The sequence below is a fragment of the Diplotaxodon limnothrissa genome, linkage group LG7, assembly GCF_057381915.1.
Source record: "Diplotaxodon limnothrissa isolate DT_005_m linkage group LG7, D_limnothrissa_male_GT1.1, whole genome shotgun sequence".
Classification (NCBI taxonomy): Eukaryota; Metazoa; Chordata; class Actinopteri; order Cichliformes; family Cichlidae; genus Diplotaxodon; species Diplotaxodon limnothrissa.
Genome location: NC_140602.1, coordinates 28,848,494 through 28,870,540, shown reverse-complemented (window position 1 = coordinate 28,870,540; position 22,047 = coordinate 28,848,494). Strand labels below are relative to the sequence as shown.

Genomic DNA, 22,047 nt, shown 5'->3' with positions numbered 1-22,047 from the left:
CCACAGCCACAAATTCATGGCAGATGGCAGACTGAATAAGAGGCATCACTCTACACTGATGAGACAGTTTGGTTTATTAGAAAATATAATAGAGAAGCTGCATTTGAGGACATCTCCTCTGAAGCAGAGAATACAGTGCAGTCATGTGTTCTTAAAATGAAAGAAGAACCAAACTGTGGAGTATGTCTGCATTTGTTCTTTTGGATGGTTAAAACCTCCAAACCTATTTATATATTACTCCAAAAATGTCAAATCTCTCTTCAGTCCTTCTTCTCTCTTCCTGCTCGCTGTCTGCACTGCCGCAGGATGCAGCGTATCCCCACCCACCACAAAGCAGCGACGGTCATCAAAGCGACCAGCAGGGCAGCACCGGTGTCCAAGCTGTGGTACTGGAACCAGTTCAGGTCGTATGATGCCAACCGCAGATGCCTAGCTCCACCATGTCGCATAACAAACTCCACCCAGAAGACGGCGGTACTCAGTGGTGTTACTGGCTGGTCGCGGTGCACCGCTGACAGACGCTGCATGTTGGTCCTGTAGCTGTGCATGGTAAACAAACAGGAAGTCATATGACAGTTTCACTGTTAAACAGTAGTGCACTTTTACTGTGAAGGAATCAGGTCAAAGACAGGAAATAAAATGTTATTAAACAGGTCCAAATGTACAAAGATGAAACTATTAACAGGAAATATACAAACACAATTCCACACTAAAATCACCTTTACCTTGGCTGGTTTGTAACGACGTGCAGCGCCTCTGCCAGCTCCTCAGCTGTCAGATGGTTGAAGTCCAGGACGATGGCGGTGCCGAGGCGGCTCATACGGGCGAGATTATCAGGCTGATCGCCAAACAGTGGCACGCCCACCAGAGGCACACCGTGAAACACAGCTTCATACAGACCGTTAGTGCCGCCATGTGTCACGAATGCCTTTGTCTTTGGGTGACCTGAGGACAAACAAATGCAGAGCTTTTATTGTGAAAGAAGATCACAATCCACCTGAGGAAGTTAAAAAAAAAAATAAGAGGCCTCATTGGGCTTTTGTTTCAAAATCCCATGACATCATGAATGAGTCATACCCAGCAGGTCATCAAAGGAGCTTGCAAAGAAAAGCGTCTGGACTTCTTTAAGTTACTTGAAGACGTTTCACCTCTCATCCGAGAAGTTTCTTCAGTTCTAAGGTCAAATGGTGGAGAGTCCCAGATATAAACCTAGTGGGAGTATCCCCCCACAGAGGGACAAAAGGACCCCCTGATGATCCTCTAATCGCCTGAGCCAAGGTGTGAAACTGGGCGTGGGTCCCAATCAGCCAGAGTTTCGGGTGAGTTCATTGTGAAACCTGGCCCCACCCTATCATGTGATTTCCTGAGGTCAGATGGCCCAGGATGTGAGTGGGCGTTAAGGCGTCTGGGAAAGGATCTCAAAACTGGATTATAGATGGCAGAGAGTTGGTGTCGTAAACCACCGCCTCTGTTCAAAGATGGTCGCTCACAGTGGACATAGATGGCTTCTTTCACTCCTCTTTCAAACCATCTGTCCTCTCTGTCCAAAATGTGAACACTGGCATCCTTGAAAGAGTGTCCTTTATCCTTAAGATGCAGATGGACTGCTGAGTCTTGTCCTGTGGAGGTGGCTCTTCTGTGTTGTGCCATGCGCTTGTGAAGTGGCTGTTTGGTGAGCGACCATCTTTGAACAGAGGCGGTGGTTTACGACACCAACTCTCTGCCATCTATAATCCAGTTTTGAGATCCCTTCCCAGACGCCTTAACGCCCACTCACATCCTGGGCCATCTGATCTCAGGAATTCGCATGATAAGGCGGGGCCAGGTTTCACAATGAACTCACCCGAAACTCTGGCTGATTGGGACCCACGCCCAGTTTCCCACCTTGGCTCAGGCGATTAGAGGATCATCAGGGGGTCCTTTTGTCCCTCTGTGGGGGGTCACTCCCACTAGGTTTATATCTGGGACTCTCCACCATCTGACCGTAGAACTGAAGAAGCTTCTCGGATGAGAGGTGAAACGTCTTCAAGTAACTTAAAGAAGTCCAGACGCTTTTCTTTGCAAGCTCCTTTGACTACGATGACCTGGATGACTGAGAACCTTCACAGACATACCCAGCAGGTTGTTCTGAGGGATCCAATCAGAAATCTTTGTGTTTGGCGCCAATGCAGTTGGAGCCTCGCCACGGTAATGCCAAATCACCTGAAAGGTAGAAAACACTCCTCAAGTCAAAGATGAAACAAACCATCTGAGCTTCTTCTGCCTGCAGGTATTTTTTGATGATTAATCCAGAAAGTAATCAGTGATGTAATCAATATCTGCTGACAGCCCAGTCCCTGATTGTTTGTCTGTGAGTAGGTGGAGCTTCTGACCTTCTGTGGGATCTGACCGAAGGCGGTGGCGATGATGTTAGCGTGCTGCATCGTCAGGTTGGTTACCATGGAGCCGAAGGAAGCCACAATTATGCCGGCATCACCTGAACTCTGCACAAATGCCTCCAGGTCCTGGAAGATGTGACATCATCATTACATCAACACTCACCTGTCCCATTTCAGTATAAAAGTGTGTGCAATCAGAGCTCACACCTCTGGCAGCTGATTGGCTGGTTTGCAGTGTAGACCGCCCACGTATTTGAAGTTTGGTGGGGTCGGCCGTGGCGTCTCAATGTCCCAGAACGTCCTGATGAGCCACACGTCGGCCTTCCCCATAGTCTCACACACACTGCTGGGAGTTCCTGTCCATACAGGAAAGAAGGGATATGACTTCAAAATAAAAGCTTGTAGTTGGCTACTTTTATTTCCTAAATTTCACATTTAGTGGTGAGAAAAGGTGCTCAATTCCTCATTACCTTTTTTTTTTGTATGTTTGTCACATTTATATGTTTCAGATCTTAAGAAAATTTTTAATATTAGACAAAGATAACACAAGTTAAAATGCAGTGTTTTAGTCTGGAAACGGTTATAAAGCATTTTTAAAGCTATGGAACTCCAGCGAACCACAGTGAGCACCATTATTCACAAATGGAGAAAACATGGAACAGTGGTGAACCTTTCTAGGACTGGCAGGCTGACCAATATTACCCCAAGAGCACATGAAAGACTCATCCAAGAGGTCACAAAAGACCCAGGAACAACATCCAAAGAACTGCCGGCCTCATTTGTCTCAGTTATGGTCATCGTTCATCAGTGTTGGGGAGTAATGGAATACATGTACCGCCGTTACGTATTTAAAATACAAAATATGATTAACTGTATTCCGTTACAGTCAGTGTTGGGGAGTAACGGAATACATGTACCGCCGTTACGTATTTAAAATACAAAATATGAGTAACTGTATTCCGTTACAGTTACCGTTTAAAAGGGTGGTATTCAGAATACAGTTACTTTGTTGAAATAAATGGATTACACTGCGGTACTTTCCTGTTTCATTTTGTTGCGGGTCAGGACTGTTTGGGTTTTGTTTGACAGCTACATTCTGTTGTTCCAGGCGGCAGCGTTACGGTTGCCATGGTTACAGGGCGACGCTCTCTCTCTCTCTCTGCGACTGTGTGTTTCCTGGATGAGAGAGCGCCTTTTCGTTGTTGTTGTTGTGCTAAGCTAACAGGCAGAATGCTACAAGCATAGCTCTAAAGAATGTAGCATCATGGCCAGTGTAGTCCGTGTTGCAGGGAGAATGGACTGCCATACACATTATGGGTCTGTGAGCGCGAGGAAAAAGGGGAGTGGAAAGGTACGAGTTGTCATCGAGGAAAAACGGGAGCTGGAAGGATGTAAATATAATAATAACCACTTCAGCCAAGAAGAGTGCCTGACGAGCCCAGTTGTAAGTAAGCTATTAAGACTCGACTGTACACCGTGTTCGTGTTTTCCTCCGAAAACAATAAGTTCCGTTGGAGCAGTCTTTCAACGCCTCTCTCTGTCTGTCGCAAGAAAAGTTGACCCACACAACAAAGTAAAGCTATTTTTCGGCTACGAGCCGACAGGAACCCCGACGTATTAGTCAGAGGTCCCTTTACTACAGTTCGGAGTCGCGGACCTTCAGTAACAGTAATAAATCACACAGCAATAGTACATTCACGTTGTTGTAAAAAGCATGATAATATATTAAGTAATCCAAAGTATTCAGAATACGTTACTGTCATTGAGTAACATAACGGAATACGTTACAAAATACATTTTGGGGCATGTATTCTGTATTCTGTAATGGAATACATTTTAAAAGTAACCTTCCCAACACTGGTTACAGTTACCATTTAAAAAGGTAGTATTTAGAATACAGTTACTTTGTTGAAATAAATGATTGACACTGCAGTATTTTCCTATTTCATATTGTCGCGGGTCAGGATTGTTTGGGTTTGTTTGACAGCTATGTTCTATCCTGTTGTTTAGGGATGACACGACGAATCCTACTTCCGGGCCTAAAGTAGTTTGCGTTTAATATGGCTTTTGTGTTGTTAACATGTTTAATGTTATGTATTTTCTTCTATTTGATCTCAAAAATCTCCTAAAACAGTCAGTGATCACTGTTGACCTCCCTCGGCTTTTATTACCGCTAATCATTTATTTAAGCTCAGTTTTTAAAACCTTAGGATGTAACTACAGCCCAGCCTATGCAGCAGTATATGAATGACTAACCTCGTATTGTGGATAGATTATCTCAGTTGTTCTCCTGGCTGAAGTTTGGTCCTTTTACAGCATCCTGCCATGCGATTACATTTGTTCCTGACCACCGAGAACACTCACATTAACTTTTATCGAGTGGAAAAAAAGTTAGCTTGTTTATATTATGCTAACATAGCTGTGTCGCTAGCGGTCACGTAGCACATCATTATATACCAGCTAGCCAAACTTCAGTAACCCTACAAACGTCACTGCTGTTTAGTTTTCTGTCTTCATTTATGTTGGAAGTGATAACAGAGCTGTACGTTTTAATTTGTTTCCAAAACCCCGGAGTCAGGACATGCTATATTGTATTTAGATAAAAGCTAGCGAGCTAACTCCCTGCTAACTTCTAACTCCGTTAAATGTTATAAATTCCATTTTCATGGATGCCTGGATGTTAAACTCAATTGTTACACCTGGTAGAGCAGAACGCTGATCATTTTATTAAAGATGAAAGACTTTAGACAGTTTTTCAACTCACAGTAATGCCATAGTGATCGTTTGATATATGGACCTGCAGCGGAGTGTAGGTCCAGACACGGCTAGTGACGTCAGACTGAACAACCGGATTGTTCCAGGCGGCAGCGCTACGGTTGCCATGGTTACAGGGCAACGCTCTCTCTCTGCGACTGTGTGTTTCTGTCACGGTTCTGGGTCCGTTGGACCCAGTATTTTGAGTTTATTATGTTTTGGTTTATTTTTGCATTATGGATTGTTTTCTGATGTTCTGGTGCTTTGTTTATTATTATCATTATACATCTGTTTCTATTATTCTTGGTGAGGGATCAGTTCTTAGGTTTTGGGTTCTCATGTGTATTACAGTTTCTGTTCAGTGTCTAGTCTGTCTCTCAGGGTCATGTCTGCATCTGGTTTAGTAATTCTTGTTTCCTGTTTTATTGTGAAAGTCTTTGTCTTATGTTAGTGTGTGCAGCTTAGCTCCCCCGTCTCGTTAGCCCTGATCTCCCCCAGCTGTGTCTCCCTTCTGTTGCCCATTCCCTCATTACTACCCTGTGTATTTAAGCCCTGTGTTTTCCCATGCTCGGTGTTGTGTCGTACCCTCAGAATTATGCCTGTGTGTGTTCAGTTCTCGGTGTCATTGTTCTGTTCACGTTTTCGTTTGTCGCCAGCAATAAAGCTAAGGTTCTCAGTTTCAATTCAGTCTCAATTCAATTCCAGAGTCTCAGAGTCTCGCATTTGGATCCTCCTCTCCATCCGCCTGCACACAGAGCCCTGACAGTTTCCTGGGTGAGAGAGGGCCTTTTTGTTGTTGTTGTTCTTGTGCTAAGCTAATACGCAGAATGCTACAGGCATAGCTCTAAAGAATGTAGCCTCATTGGCAGTGTAGTCCGTGTTGCAGGGAGAATGGACTGCCATACCCGTTATGTGTCTGTGAGCAAGAGGAGGGAGAAAAAGGAGAGTGGAAAAGTACGAGCTGTCACTGAGCAAAAAGAGCTGGATGCATGTAAATATAATAACCACTGCAGCCAAGAAGAGTGCCTGATGAGCCCAGTTGTAAGTACGTTATTAAGACTCGACTGTACACTGTGTTCGTGTTTTCCTCCGAAACAGTAAGTTCCGTTGGAGCAGCCTTTCAACGCCTCTCTCTGTCTCTTGCAAGCAAAGTTGACCCACACAACAAAGTAAAGCTTTTTTTCGGCTACGAGCCCAACACGGAACCCACGGTATTAGCCAGAGGTCCCTTTACTACGGTTCGGAGCCACGGACCTTCAGTAATAGTAATAAATCACACAGCAATAGTACATTCATGTAGTTGTAAAAAGCATAATAATATATTAAGTAATCCAAAGTATTCAGAATGTGATACTGTCATTGAGTAACGAAACGGAATACGTTACAGAATACATTTTGGGGCATGTATTCTGTAATCTGTAATGGAATACATTTTAAAAGTAACCTTCCCAACACTGGTGTTCATGACTCCACCATAAAAAAGACTGGGCAAAAATGGCCTGCATGGCGGAGTTCCAAGACGAAAACCACTGCAGTGCAAAAGGAACATAAAGGCTTGTGTCAGTTTTGGCAGAAAATATCTTGATGATCCTCCAGAGTTTGGGACAATACTCTGTGAACTGATGGGACAAAAGTTTAACTTTTTGAAAAGTGTGTGTCCCAGTACATCTGACGTAAAAGTAACATGGCCTGTATTTGTATAGCGCTTTACTTAGTCCCTAAGGACTTTGGAGTGGTCCAGTCAAGGTCCTGACCTGAATCCAATTGAGATGCTGTGGCATGACCTTACAAAGGTGGTTCATGCTTGAAAACCCTCCAATTTGGTTGAAATACAACAACTCTGGAAAGATGAGTGGACCAAAGTTCCTTCACAGCACTGTAAAAGATTCATTGCCAGTTACTGCAAATGCAACCTGCTGCCAAAATGCAAAGAGAGCCCCGACCAGTTATTAGGTAATCTGGCAATCACATTTTCACACAGGGACATGTAGGTTTGGATTTTTCGCCCTTAATAGAAAACGCCTTCATTTAGAAACGGCATTTTGTGTTTCCTTGTGTTATCTTTGTCTAATATTTCAATTTGTTTGATGATCTGAAACATTTAAGAGTGACACACATACAAAAAAATAGTAAATCAGGAGGGGGACAAACACTTTTTCCCACCACTGTGTATCAGATAATGATATTATGATGTGACCTCTGACCTTTGATCTCACTATAGTATTTATTCACAGACAGCTTCCAGGCAAGTTCAGTTAGCGTGGATGACGCCACATATGTCACCATGTTGATCAGTCTCTCCACGAACGTCATGCGGTCGTTGTATGGAAGAGGAGCTAATGGAACATAAGATGGTGGCAACGGGGCGTGGCCACAGTGTCGCTCCATAACACTGCCAAAGCTGAAGCGCAGCGAGAGGATGAGTGGCACGCCGAGCATGTCAGCCACCAGGTCGCCACACATTGCAAGGGGGTCTTGTAGGATAACATCGAAAGCACTGTCCTGCAGAGTCGCCATCAGCTGCTGGTTCTTCAGCACCCCATCACACTGCTGCCTCCCAAAGTCCAGGGTGCGGCCCATGAAATCGTTCATCTTCATGATCTTTTGCAGCGGTGAAGAGGTGTGTGACTCGTACATAGAGAACTGGATGAATTCGTGCATGGTGCCCACATATTCCTCCCTGCTATATGACACCTGCAAGTGAAAAAACACCTGATCAGGTTTATTGTTTAGTTACCGCCCAGTAATGGTGTGTAAACTGTCAGCCTGGAGATTAAAGACAAGATAAAATAAGTCATGAAACATGGAATAAAAGCCTCATGCAATTGGTGTTTATGAAGATATACTGTGTTTGGCTTTGTGCATTATGAACAAACATCTCCACTTTGGCCTTTTCTGTCCAAAGGACCTTAATCCAGTGTCATGGTCTTGGGCCTGTTGCCCAGTGGTCGGTGTATTTTGGGTTTTCAAATTAGGTTCAAACATCTTTAGAATTTTTTCTTAAGTTTACATTTCATGTATTAGTCTACAACTTCTGTTATATCCTTTGTTGGTTGATTTTGGTATTTGTAGTAATCTTTTATTTTGAGTCCAACTAGTTTTTGCTCCTTTCTTGCTTATAGTAGTTTGCATTGTATTCCTGTTTTAGTTTGTTTGTTTTGCCACGCTCTGTGTTCCCTTAGTATTTTTCCCTCCTCTGTCAAGTTGCTTGTATTAATTTCATTAAGGTGATTGTGTTTTCTCTGTTTAATTATTACTTCCTGTTTTACTTGGAGAGAATTTGTGCTCCTTGTGCTTTGCTTTTAGTTTTGCTTCCTTTGTCTCGTCTGCTCTGATTTGGTTCACCTGTGTCTTGTTCTCCACTTCCCCTAATCACCCACCTGTGTGCATATTGTCTCACTCTCCTTTTTTCAGAGTGTCAGTTCATCTCCCCTTCTTGTCTCTCAGCTCCAGTCGCTCCTAGTCCAAGTATTATTTCCCAGTTTATGGCTTTGAGTTTCATTTTGTGTTTTATATTCCACATTGTATTTTCCCTGCAGCAAAATGGCTCATTGTGAGTTTACCACAGCCTGCCTTACATGTCTGCATTTGGTTCCTCACACATCTCGCACTTTGCAATCTTGAAAGTATACTCTAACCATAAAACAGCCCCCGCAGATGCTATTCCAGAGGAGTTTGGAGAAAAGGTGGAAAGCTTATTCAGGATTGCATTCACAAGTCCTTTGATTTAAAGATTCTATCAGTCGGGCTAAGAGGCATTGACACCATCCTCAGGGACAACCCATGATTACTTCAGTTGCCTAGGATTTCTAAACACATTCTTGGTTTCCACAAGAGAATTGATACGAGTCCCCTCACTGGCTCTGCATCGTCACTATTTCCACAGACTGGTTTTTCCTCACCTGGCCCTGCATCCTTTTTGGCAAGCCAGTGGTCAGAGGATGAGGAACCTTTCCCAGATCATCCCGCATCTGTGGTCAAGAAAGAACACTGCACTTGCCACACCAATTCCTTTCCACTGTTAGACTGCTCTTCTGCCTTGATGCCACTGCTCAGCTTTCCAAATGCACCACTGAACGACACAGGAAATCATTCCTGCCCGTGGCCATCTCTTGTACAACTCCCTTTTTTTTCTGCTCTTGACGAAGGCGGTCGCACTTTTCTCCTCTCCTCCTCTCCCTTAGCTTCCCTGCTTAGCCTCTTGTGTCCTTGTCTAGTCTCGTATTTTTGTATTAGTTTTCCCTGGAACACTCTCTCACAGTCTGTTCTTTAAAACCTAAAAGAGGAATTATGGATTTGATCAACTGGTCCCTAAATGCAATTGACACCCCTTTCTCAATGAGAAGTTTGGGCTTGGGTGAGCCTGAGTGCTGAAGATATCTACCTATTCCGAACCATGGTAACAGGGTTCTTGCTGAGCTGGCTTGGCCCTGACTTATCGAAGAATTAAGGAAGCGGAACCGGCTGTTCAAATCCCCACAAGGCTGCCCGCTGGGATTGAAACAATGGGAAGAGGTGTGAGTTTCTCAAAATGGGCTCATTGAGTGCAGCACAGATAAGATCTTGGAGAGGCTACGGCTGTCGTGAATACTCAGAATAAGATCTCTGACTGCAGACTGGATTACATCTTGGAAGGGCTCGCTCGGAATAACATCTCTGAGTGCAAATTGGATTACATTTTGGGGAGGCTCACTGTGGTCGTGAGTTCACAGAATTGGCTCTTTGAGCACAAGAATGACAACATCACAGAGCGCAAGTTTGATAACATCATGGCGAAGCTCGCGGCTCTCCAACGGGAGATTGAGAGACCAGTGTTGGACTGTTAGAACTGCTTTGAAATTCATATGAGCTGTTCGCACTAAAGTTAAAAGTTAAAAGCACCATCACTTCATGCGGATACCCTTTCGGCGCCAGCTGCGGTCTCAAGACTGGAGCCGAACAAAGACACCCTGATAATGACTGTGTTTAGTCTGTTCCTTCCCATTCCCTACAAGGCCACCTGGGTTGGCTGGAAGACTGTTTACTTAGCCTAGCAGGGCGAAGGACACTGTCTCAGCTGAACTCTGGACACGCACACACATACATATACACTGATACACACTCATCCCCCCTCCCTTTCCAAACGCCTTCGATGCTTGTTCCCTCCTGGGAACACGGCGGGTCTGAGTTTCTCTGATTCTGATTGCTGGAAACCCAAACAAAACACGCAATAAGAGGCTCTAATGTAAGTGTCCTGTTAATGTTGGTGGCGTCAGTTACACAATGGACCCAGAGCCAGCACAGCAGAGCCAGCAGTGCAGAGGCAGGAATGCATTTCTTAGTTGGACACCACTTCATAAGAAGAATGGGATGGGCGAAACTTCAGCATCTTCAATATACTATTGTTGTGTGATTTTTTATTACTATTAATGAAGGCTAATGACGGCCATCGAGCTAACATTGTTAGCTGGTGTTAGTTGAGGTTAATTCATTGACTGCAGACTGTTAGGCCATTTCTAAATACTCAAGTACGCGAGTCCGTAATCACGTTTTCGCTAGTCCGGACTTCACAGTTCATACGGGAGTCTGGACTTTCCGAGAACGCAGTGCGATCGTTCTACAATTGGAACGGTGGTGTACTTGATGACACCACAGCTCGTGAGTTTTTATTGACATCCCCTCTTAATTTAACTGTGATTAATATTTGCAATATAAATGACACATGACATTAAAAAGAAAAAAAAATACACATGATGTAGTAGATTTCTTTAAGAAAAAAAATAGCCTAATTTTAAAAAGTATCTTAAGCACTTTGGCAAAATTCACTTTTATGTATCATCTGTTTCATAATGTCTAATAAGCTTCATACAGTTAAGCACAATCACTTCCACAGGTGAAGACGCTGAAGCTGGACCAGGCGAGGATGAAGACGCTGAAGCTGGACCAGGCGAGGATGAAGACTCTGCAGGTTCCGCAGGCTGGATGGCTCCTTCCAGACAATATTTATGTATCACAACTTGCACTCTTAGAGACTGATGATCTACCCGGGGCCTCCCCTGAGTATGAGAACCCTACACCCATCCTCACTCCCTGAATGGGGGTGGCTAGGGTCCAGCTTGTTCCTGCACCCAATGTTTTTTTTCCCAGGGTGGGGGCAGGTGGGTCCCAGCTGCAGCGTCAGTCTCTAAGGAGATCTGCATGTTCTGCAGCGCTGCCATAGCCTCCACAGTCAGCTATGAGTCCAGTCCTAGCCTACGCAACCTTCACTTGCATCGGCTGGGGCTGGCATCAGCTTTTTGCGTCCCCCGAGTCTTCAATATCCCTGGCTCCTCAGCAGAACCTATCGGTCCCATGCCACCTAAGTCAAAGGTTCCCGCTCTGCCTGAGAGTGCAGGGCCTGAGCCAGAATTCAATGTCCCATGGCATTTGAGTCACAGAGGGGTCCTCACCGACACTGTCATAGGTGGATTCACAGGGGACATAAGTTTAACACAGAAGGGAAACCCTTCTGACGGGAAGAGCAGTGGAGCAGCCAAGGGAAGTAGTAAACATAAACACGAGTTGCTAAAACTATAATTTATTTTTAAAGAAAGCACTAAAATACTCTGGCCAGGCAGGAACATGAAGTTAAAAACATTAAAAGTAATTAAAACTATACAGCCAAAATGCAATGGCCTAAGCCATGGAGGTCAAGTCCCATAAAAATCCAAACGGTGCAGAAACCAACAGGATCGTCGCCGTCCTGTCTGCCTCTTCATTCTGGTGCCAACTAGAAAAAGGAGAGAGGGCCAGCGGCAGTCACCATTCTTAGATTCCACTGGAGGTTCGTCTTAGACGGGATGGATCGGGACTTACCCTGGATGGGCAGAGCTCCTAACTCCGCCCACCACTGTGTTGTGCTTCACACGCGTAGCCATAATTTCACCGTCCCGGGGACATAAGGCACCATCCCGCTGCCTCTTAATCCCCTGCCGTGGGCCTCTCTCGGCGAGGAGCTACCTCCCGTCAACACCAACACAGACCTCTCCGCTCAGCCCCGATCACTCTCTCCAGTGTGCGGTCGTCTGCGATCTCCGGTCTCGTTCTCCTTTGCCGCATGCCTCGGCCAGCTGCCTATAGCCGGGCATCTGTGCCGCTCTGCACGGCCGTCGCCCACACCGGTTACCACGCCATGTCTCTCCTCCTCTTCCCCTCTCACGCTCTCTCTTATTAAATAGCTATCTCCAACCCCAGGTGTGCCAGGTTAATGATCAGGAAGGGGGCGGTGGAATGGGCATCCCCCCGGAACAAATCACATAACACAACATAAGCATGCAAAAACCCAATACAATAAAACACTACACGCTAAAAATATCAAAGAATAAAACTCATCACTACATGCAAGCAAATAAAAATATCAACTTAAACTTTGTCCATTCCACCCTGTGACATCACCATCAGTGTCCAGCCAAGCCACCAATAGTGCTCGGTCACCTTCACTGATGGCAGCCTCCAGAGCTGGCCTGTTTCCTCCCACATTGATGCTGGCCCCAGGCCAAACCACCAGAGGTGGTCCACCTTTGCTAGCCACCTCTTTGCCGATCAGTGAAACTTCATGACTGGTTTCCCGGACAATTCTCTTTTCTCTAAACTCCTCTGTGATAGTGCCTGGGTCCATTTTATGGTTAGAGTATACCGTCACAAATTGCAAAGGGTGATGTGTGTTAAGAACCAAATGCAGACATGTAAGGCAGGCTGTGGTAAACTCACGAGCCATTTGGCTGTAGGGAAAAATACAATGTAGAATATAAAGCACAAAACGAAACTCAAAGCCGTAAACTGGGAAGTGATACTTGGGCAAGGAGGGACTGGAGCTGAGAGACAAAAGGGAAGATGAACTGACACTCTGACAAAAGGAGAGTGAGACAATAGCTGTGTCCCAAAACGTCGGCTGCATCCTTCAGAGGCCGCATTTGAAGGCCGATTACGTCACAGCCAGGCGACGAAGGCTGACCCAATTCGTCGACTCCTTCAAATGCGGCCGACAAATGCGTCCTTAATTTCCCCGAATTTGAAGGATGGGTCGGGTGTGTCCTTCGTGGCCCGCCATAGCCCAGCCAATTCCAGTTTCCAACAATGGCGGCCGCTACTAAGTTTTAATATTACTCTTATTACTCTTTCTGGGTCACAAAATAAACTTTTAACATATTTTCAGGCGAGAAAGTAGCTGTGTAAACTTTAAATATCTGCTTGGTTTATCAAGACATCGCGTATTTGTAAAAGTGCTCCGACGTCTGTTACCCACCCGCTCGATAGCTAGCCGGGGGGTTCAATGGTCACTCGACCCAGCGAGAGCAGCGGACTCCTGGCTTCATCGTTTTCAGACCCCCGCTGTCTTTACCTACTCAGGTTAAACATGATATATAAGTCACTCAGATAACTTAAAAATGTAATTGTTTCCTTTTTCGGTGTTTTATTTGTTCCAGAGTAAATCAGTTTGGCTGAGATCAAAGTTGTTATCTTAGATTAGATTAAATAAAACTTTATTAATCCATCGGGTTCCTCCAGGATTTTCACACAGCTGAATAAACGTCAAACAGAAAACTGATTAAACAGAAGTGTGAGACGGTCGAGAATTTATGCCAGTGTCCTGTTATATTTTAGATAGTAAGGAGCAGACGGCTGAGATTATTAAACTCCACCGAGACAGCTGTGACGCAAATCTGAAGGCTAAACTGTCCCATTTTACAGCCTCGCAGTTCCGGCTTTCTTGGTCTTCGAAGGACCCGGCCCACGTAGACCGCGAAGGCCACGTCCTCCAAAGGATGCAGCCTACGTTTTGGGACACAGCTAATACAAATACAGGTGGGTGATTAGGGGAAGTGGAGACCGCTGTGGAGAACATGACGCAGAAAAAGCATTTGACAGAGTTAACTGGAAATTTCTATTTGCAACTTTACACAAATTTGGTTTTGGATCCTCTTTCATAAACTGGTTAAAAATATTATATAATTCCCCAACAGCTTGTGTTAGAACAAATAACCAGACATCCTCCAGCTTCTGTCTCTTGAGGGGCACCAGGCAGGGATGCCCACTCTCCCCTTCACTATTTGCAATTTTTATTGAACCACTAGCAGCAGCAATTAGACAGAATTCAGTAATTAAGGGCATAAAATGCAAGAACGTGGAACATAAAATCAGCCTTTATGCGGATGATGTGTTACTCTTTCTCCAAAATTCACAAACCAATATCTCTGGGGTGATTGAATTGATAAACTCTTTTGCAAGAATATCAGATTACTCAATTAACTGGTCAAAATCTACAGTCCTACCGATTAATTGCTCCTTCCATAATTCCTCTTCTACACCACTGCAATCGGGAAATATAAAATATTTAGGTATTAATGTTTCTCCCAAGCTTGCAGATCTAACTAAATTAAACCATATCCCACTTTTAAAGAAGGTAGAAGATGATCTGGCTAGATGGAAATGTCTACCCATATCACTCATGGGAAGGGTTGCCGCTATAAAAATGATGGTCTTACCAAAAATAAATTATTTATTCTCAATGATCCCAACTAAACCGCCACAAGATTGGTTCAGATCTCTAGATTCATGTATGTCCAAATTCCTTTGGAAAAATAAACCCCCACGTATAAGCTTAAAAACACTACAAAAGACCAAGGATAAAGGAGGACTAGAACTGCCTAACTTTCAGCACTACTTCTTAGCCAACAGGCTTCAGTTTATCTCAGGATGGCTAAAACACACCCTCTTAGATGAACCTTGGCTAGATGTAGAACAAGCACTCTGCAATAATCTAGAGATCTCAGACCTACCATTTATCAGCTCAAACATCCAACGACATGAATGCTTTAAAAGCATCAACATCAGCTCTTCTCTGACAGCATGGTGGGAGTTTCTAAAATTGACGGCGTCTTCATTAATCCCATGCAAACGTACACCTATCTGGAACAACCCTGACATATTACAAAACAATAATATGATAAACTTTTCAGATTGGAGTGATAAAGGAATCAAATATTTAGAACATATACTAGAAGGAACAGAATTTATTTCATTTGACGGACTAGTTACACAATATGGGATCAACAAGAAAAGATTTTTAGAATATCAACAAATTAAATCCATAGTAAAAAAGAAATTTAAACCGGGTCAAGTTGAACTACAAACACCACCAAGTGTGGTTCAATTTCTTACTCTTAAACCCCCCAAATTACTATCCAAAATATACAGAATGCTTTCTAAAACAGATGAATCAATATCACTTCCTATTGCAAAATGGGAAGCGGATTTATCAGTTAACTTAGACCTAAACTTCTGGTCTCAGATTTGCTTAAAAACCTTTCATCTAATTAGAAATCCCAGTCTTCAATTAATTCAATACAAAATATTACATAGAGTGCACTATACAGGTCATCGGATGTTCAAGATGGGCTTTACGTCTACCAACAACTGCTCACACTGCCAAACCAATTCACCGGACAATTATATCCACGCTCTTTGGTTCTGTCCACCAGTTCAGAAGTTTTGGCGCGAGATATGTGAAGACTTATCGAAGTGTCTGAAATGTAACATTCCAACTTCCCCCTTAGTGTGTTTACTGGGCAGCTTAGATAATGTCACTTCAGAAAAGAATATCGCCCATATGGTTTTCACTGCCCTATGCATAGCCAAGAAAACAGTCCTCATGAACTGGAAAAATAAAAATAATCTTAATTCTAACCAATATAGAAATTATCTATTAGATTACATTAGTCTTGATACAGCCTCTGCCACCACATCAGATCAATTGCTCTGGGCTCCTTTGATCAGCTCCATCACCTAGTGGGGGTGGGGGGTCATAGTTTGGTCCCGCCTTCACTGTTGTGATTGGTGTGGGGGTAGGGACAGGCTTAGGGCGTCGGGGGGTTCCCCGGAGGCATCTTCCTTGGGGGGCTCAACCCGGGGTAGCGGTCATGTCCGGTTAGGGGCTCTGTTGGCTCTCCGGTGACTGTTTCCTCGCGGCTGCGTGCAGCGGGGCTAGGGGAGGGTCTGTGCTGACGGACGTGGGTTACTGACCTGGTAGCCTGGCTGCCCCTGGGTGGGTCCGGGATGGGCGTGAGGTTCTGGGGGCGCTCCGTCTCTGGGCTGGGACCCGGACCGGGCCTCGGGGGCTTGGGTCCTGGTTGGTGTGTTGCCGGGGTTGTGGGCGGGTGGGTGCATGGGGGCCCAGCCCTGGAGCAGGGTGCCGCCGGTGCGTCGAGCCACCTGGGGGGCTCTTCAACTGGTGGGGGAGATTGTCACATCTTGCAGGAGCTTTCCTCTCCTCAGGAGCTGCCTCTGCAGGAGGGGGAGATACAGGAGAGGTGGAGGAAGATCTCAGCCTGGGTGTTTATTGTCTTATGTAGTCTGGAAGATGAGTGGATGGTGGGGTGGGTGCAGTTTTCTCTGTGGTGGGGTTGGGTGGACTGTCCCGGGCTCTGTGGGGCCGGGCGGCGCTGCTGCACTGGGCCCGGTCTGGATGAGCCTGGGCCCCCTTTCCCTGGCGGGTCGCGGAGTATGGGGGTGCCTACTGGGGTCAGCGGGGGAGCTGGCCCCAGGGAGGGGTCACTTGCCCCTCCCTTCCTTCCCTCCCCATCTCCAGCTGCCTCCCTCTTCCCGCTCCACCACAACCACCCACACATGCAGGGCCTTGGAGTAGGGGTATGTCACCAGGGTGCAGAGGAGGCTACCCCCCCCCTCTGTCCCCTTCTGGCTGCCTCTGCCTCAATTTTATCCCACAACTTAGACATTCACATTACTCACACTCTCATTACACATACATATAGGATCTTGGGGGTGGGCACGATACACGGAGTCCAAAGTACCATCAGGGTGTACACCCCAGCCCTGGCATCGTTGCCCACCTCTCAATTTTAAATACACGTAGACATTGAGGGCTAGCAGGAGGGACCATGCGCTTACCTGCTGCTCTCTGGCAGGTAGCTCCAAGCCCTCCTGGGTTTTAAATGCACCTTAGAACACACATGCATCAACATTACAATGAGCGGGTGGAGGGAGGTTCGGAGTCTTCTCTCACCCCCGTTCTCTGCGACCTGCTGGAGCAGGGGGGCTAGGACTAGGAGGAGGAGTTGGCCGTCCGACTGCGGTCTGGAGTGTGGAGCCTTCCTGCTGCTGCGGAGTCGGGGCGGTCTGCCTCCCCCCACCGCAGGGAAAAGGGAAACACCACCTGGGTCTGGGTGCAGTTCCCCCCTCCAGGGGCGGGGGCACCTAGACCCGGTTTGTAGAGTACGCTTGGGGAGTGTGATCGTGTGTACAGCGTCTCTTTATGTCTGTCTCCACGTTGGTTGAGTGTGGAGTAAGTGCATATGAGAGCATGAGGGTGGGAATGGATGTTTGTATCTGTGTGTGCCTGTATGTCTGTGTCTATATGTCAGGTTGGGTGTCAGGCGCCACCTCTCTGGGGACATCTCAGGCCCTCCAAGGTTTGGAGGCCTATCTCCCCCTACCACCACTTCCCCTGCCAGTGGCGGACCCCCTCAGACATCGGTGCGTTGGTGGTTCTTTGTGTCCGGGGATGGGCGTCCAGGTACACACCGGCTCACTCCTTGGCGGCCGCTTATCGGGGCCTGGAGCCTGGGGCTCGCTCGGGCCACTTCGGAGGTGGGGTGCCCCCGGCCTCTCGGCCTGGGGCTCGGTCACTCAGGCGCAGCTGGCTGCCGGCGGAGCTCACGGGCGCGTCACTGCAACTCCCCCTGGCTTCTGCTCCGCGGCTGCTGAGTGAGCCCTCATCTGGGACTCTCCTCAGCTCTTTCCGGGACAGTGGCGCAGCTGCCCCTCTGTTGGTCTTCCTTGGTCTCTTGTGTTCTGGGAGCCTCTGGATGTCTGGAGTTTTGATCTCCTCCACACCTGCTTCACGCCCTGGAGGACGGGGCTGTGGCCCCCCCACACCCTCTAGCAGATTATTACATGAAGGAACCTTTTAAAAAAACAAAAAACAAGCGCGTCCATGCTCACAGGTGTACACACGGGTGATCACACCCACAAACTACACCCTTTTTGGCTCCTACCTCAAAGCACACTGTGTTCTGTTGATCTTATGTGCTGCACAATAATGTTTAACATTTAGTATTTACTGTCATATTCCCATATATCATTGTGATGTTGTTTATTCTATTACTCTTGTTCTCTTCTGCTTGCTTTCTTTTTTCTTTCTCAGCAGGTGATCCAGGTGATTGATATATGCATTTTTTTTTCTCTGCCCGTTCTGTTGGTTTTTGTCTTTTGCCCTTCTCCCCTGTCCCTCTTCTCAGCTGTTTCTCTTTCCCTCTTTCTTTCTCCCCTTCTTTCCCCCAGTCAAGTCTGTCCCGTATTCAGTAAGTGAAAATAAAATAAACAATAAAAGGTGAATCAAATGGACCATTACGGCAAGGCTGGGATGGTCAGTTTGGTAAAGTAAATCCGTTGGGCATCTTTCTTTGCCTTTAGACAACAATTCTGATGGCAAAAGAGCCAAACGGGACAGGCCAAAAAAAAAAAAAGAGAACATGACACAGGTGAACCAAATCAGAGCAGACGAGACAAAGGAAGTGTGGTGAACACAAATGTGCTACCACATTTTGGTAAATTTTATTATTTTTAAGAAAAACATATGTCAGCAATTAAGACAATTATTATTTTACATTCATTACGTGTAGTCCATAACAATTGAGGAGAGTAAAAGTGAGAAATAATAAGCGGAACTGTTGACACTGTAGTCGTTCGCCCGCGGTTGCCTAGAGCGGACCAACTTCCTGTCCTCTCAGATGCAATTCGGGAAAAGACACGAGTGCTCCTGTGATTCTTTCTCTGAGACTCTACCTTTATTTTTACAGGTCAGTATCGTCTTAAAAATACAGTGTATGAGGGTTTTGTGCCTTGTTCTACTTCGGTGTTTACTGAGAGTTATGTTGACACCGCCGATGTAACCTTAAGTGGGGTTTAGTTGAAAATTACTGAAGCGCGGCACCGCAGCGGTGGTAAAGCCGAGCAGCCCCAGGTCTCGCGAGAGTTACCGCGAGAGTTCGCCAGCCCGCGGGATGTATTTAAACTTGGTAAACTCCATTTAACAAGCAAATATGTGTGTGTGGTGCTCCAATTTAACTGTAAAGGCCCTGACATCAGATTATTCGAGATTAAAATATCTTATATATACTTTATGGTTCAAGTGATGTGGAAATGTTAAGAATAAGCTAAGAATGAATGTACATTTATGTTGTTACATTGCAAAGTAATACATCCAGGTGTGTTTTGTCTAATCTAGTAAGATTTATGCACTTATATCAGATTTGTGGATAAGCTATTTTGAGTTTGCCCTATATGTGAGAAAGAGCAATAAGACGTTTAAGGCATTATATGCTATCTGCACTGCTGATGTAAATGAGTGAAGGAATAGTGTGGTTAACAGTGTAAACTGGAGAAATGTAATGACCATAGATGCATATATTTGCCAAATGCCTTTTATTTACCTTTTACAGTTATTGAGCATATCTGACAAGTGAAAGCACTGGATGTAAATTGTATTTGTTGATCTGAAATAAGAGATGCAATTCGGGAAAAGACACGAGTGCTCCTGTGATTCTTTCTCTGAGACTCTACCTTTATTTTTACAGATTTGTATTCTTTTTGTTATTGTGGTCTTCACATCTGGGACCCGTAACAGAAGCAAAACTAAAAGCAAAGCACAAGGAGCACAAATTCTCTCAAAGTAAAACAGGAAGTAATAATTAAACAGAGAAAACACAATCACCTTAATGAAATTAATACAAGCAACTTGACAGAGGAGGGAAAAATACTAAGGGAACACAGAGAGTGGCAAAACATTAACTAACCATGGGGAACACAGGGAAGGCAGGATGAAGTGAAACAGGAATACAATGCAAACTACTATAAGCAAGAAAGGAGCAAAAACTAGTTGGACTCAAAATAAAAGATTACTACAAATACCAAAATCAACCAACAAAGGATATAACAGAAGTTGTAGACTAATACATGAAATGTAAACTTAAGTAAACAATTTAACAGAACTTTAAAACCCAAAAACACAGAATGCTGGGCAGCAGGTTGCAGACCATGACATCCAGCAGCCTTGTGGTTTGTCCAGATGCAGCTTTGCAACCATAAATCATGCTGCAATGTTCTTTTCAGAGAGAAGATGATTTCTCCTGAAATCCCTTCAGCCATATTTGTTCAGTGTGTTTCAAATTGTGCTGTTGTGATGGCATCAGCCACACATGGGTAAATCAGTCCATTTGTTCACTTTATTAGTTTGGTTTGCAGTTTTTTTCCATTAATATAATTCATTAATCATTTTATTTAAACCGAACACTGATTTTATGAGGCGCACGCATAATAGCATTGTGTGGTTTTTCTAAAAATGTTTTCTGTTATATTAATTATGTTTCTCTTTCTTTGAGTTACCTGGTTTTGGGCGGTGGCTGTTTCCTGTCTGGGCAAAAGGCGTGGCTGAGGAGCCTGAGAACAAAATGCCTGCTCAGCAGGGCCAACGTTGTGCTTATCAGGAACAGGGGTGTTTTAGGTTTACTTATGTTATTCTGTGCTTAGTTAATATTAGTGTGTGTTTTTATTTTCCCCTATTGTGTGTAAATGGTTTGGCCAAACCACTATAAAAGCTACCCTCTTGTCTTTGTATCTAGGTCAGTTTGTGAGTTAAGTTGTGTCCACTTTGTTTGTTTAAGTTTCTAGAAATTACTTTTTGTGGAGTTATATTTAGTTGGCCTCTTTTATGGGCCTGCTAGTTATGTTTTTGAATTTTGTCTTTTGAACTTTTTTGAGGGTTAAAATGAAGAAAACCCTTTTTGAAGACATTTTTTCCTGTGTCCTCTATGCTTTGGCTGCTTGGTCCCTCACAGCTGTCATGAACTTACACTTTTAACCTGCTTCTCACAGGACTGTAAACACACAGTGGGCTAAAGCTTTAACAAAAAACAGGTACCAGCATACTACAGGAAAAATTCATACAATTATTAGGAATAATTAAGATTGGGACTTCTGCAATATCACAAATATTCAAAGCCTCTAGGAAAATTGCCATCAGAAAAATAATGAAATCAAAACTTAAACCAAGACTCCAAATATTAACAGACCTCAGCACTGTGACACCACAGAGTGGAATAGAGAAAAGATAACAATAAATATCTAAAATTGATGCAGAAAGCCTGAGTGCATCAACACATTATTTTTCACTTGAAATTGACCCTGTGATGCTGAGTTAGATACGCAGTTAATAAAATTAATGAATGGATGTTTTCTGAGAAAAAACATGATTTCTTCCAGACAAAGAAAGTGAAAGTGTCTGATGATGAAACTTTTCATGGGAGGTACTACAAACCCTTAACTAATGTGTAGCAATGTTCAAAGGACACTAATATCCATGGAAGTGATTGTCAGTGATTGTCAGGGATCTTCTTTGGGTGACTACAAACACGCTGTATAAACACCAGTGTTACCTTGAAGACCAGGAAGTTGAACTTGGCAGCGTTGCGGCTGTTGTTGTAGTTGACAGACGGCGATGCATCGGGCACTAAGATGGTGACCGAATGATTCCTCTTCACCAGCTCCTCTATGATGTTCCGCATGTTCAACCAATGGCTGAACTCTCCCGGAAATGCCAGAACATGGCCACCATGTACCAGGGAGACGGGATGAAGGAGCAGGAGGGTGAGGGGAAGAAAAAGAAGAGGAAGAGACGTGGAAACCTGCATCATGTGTGAAACAACAAAAAGATCCTGAGTTTGTGAGCAAATCCAGTCAGACTGAAACTGCAGGTCCAGAGTCCAATCTGCTCAGAGGTCAGCTGCAGGTGAGAGCTGTGCTCTGATTGGATGACAACACAAAGCCTGAGGCAAACACAGAAACCTGTTTATTCATTGTCCTGCTGGACCTCACTCACAGT

The 22,047-nt window shown here is 44.8% G+C and overlaps 1 protein-coding gene across 1 annotated transcript; it reads right to left on the bottom strand.

Moving 5' to 3' along the window:
- Window positions 1–68: 68 nt before the first annotated feature.
- On the bottom strand, window positions 69–21,914 carry LOC146628456 (UDP-glucuronosyltransferase 2A2-like). The gene is made up of 7 exons (XM_085359536.1): window positions 21,602–21,914; window positions 7,337–7,826; window positions 2,586–2,734; window positions 2,373–2,504; window positions 2,115–2,202; window positions 726–945; window positions 69–540 (listed from the first exon to the last, which is right to left on the bottom strand). The coding sequence occupies exons 1-7, from the start codon at window positions 21,857–21,859 to the stop codon at window positions 261–263; spliced, it is 1,617 nt and encodes a 538-aa protein (XP_085215662.1). The 5' UTR covers window positions 21,860–21,914; the 3' UTR covers window positions 69–260.
- Window positions 21,915–22,047: the final 133 nt, after the last annotated feature.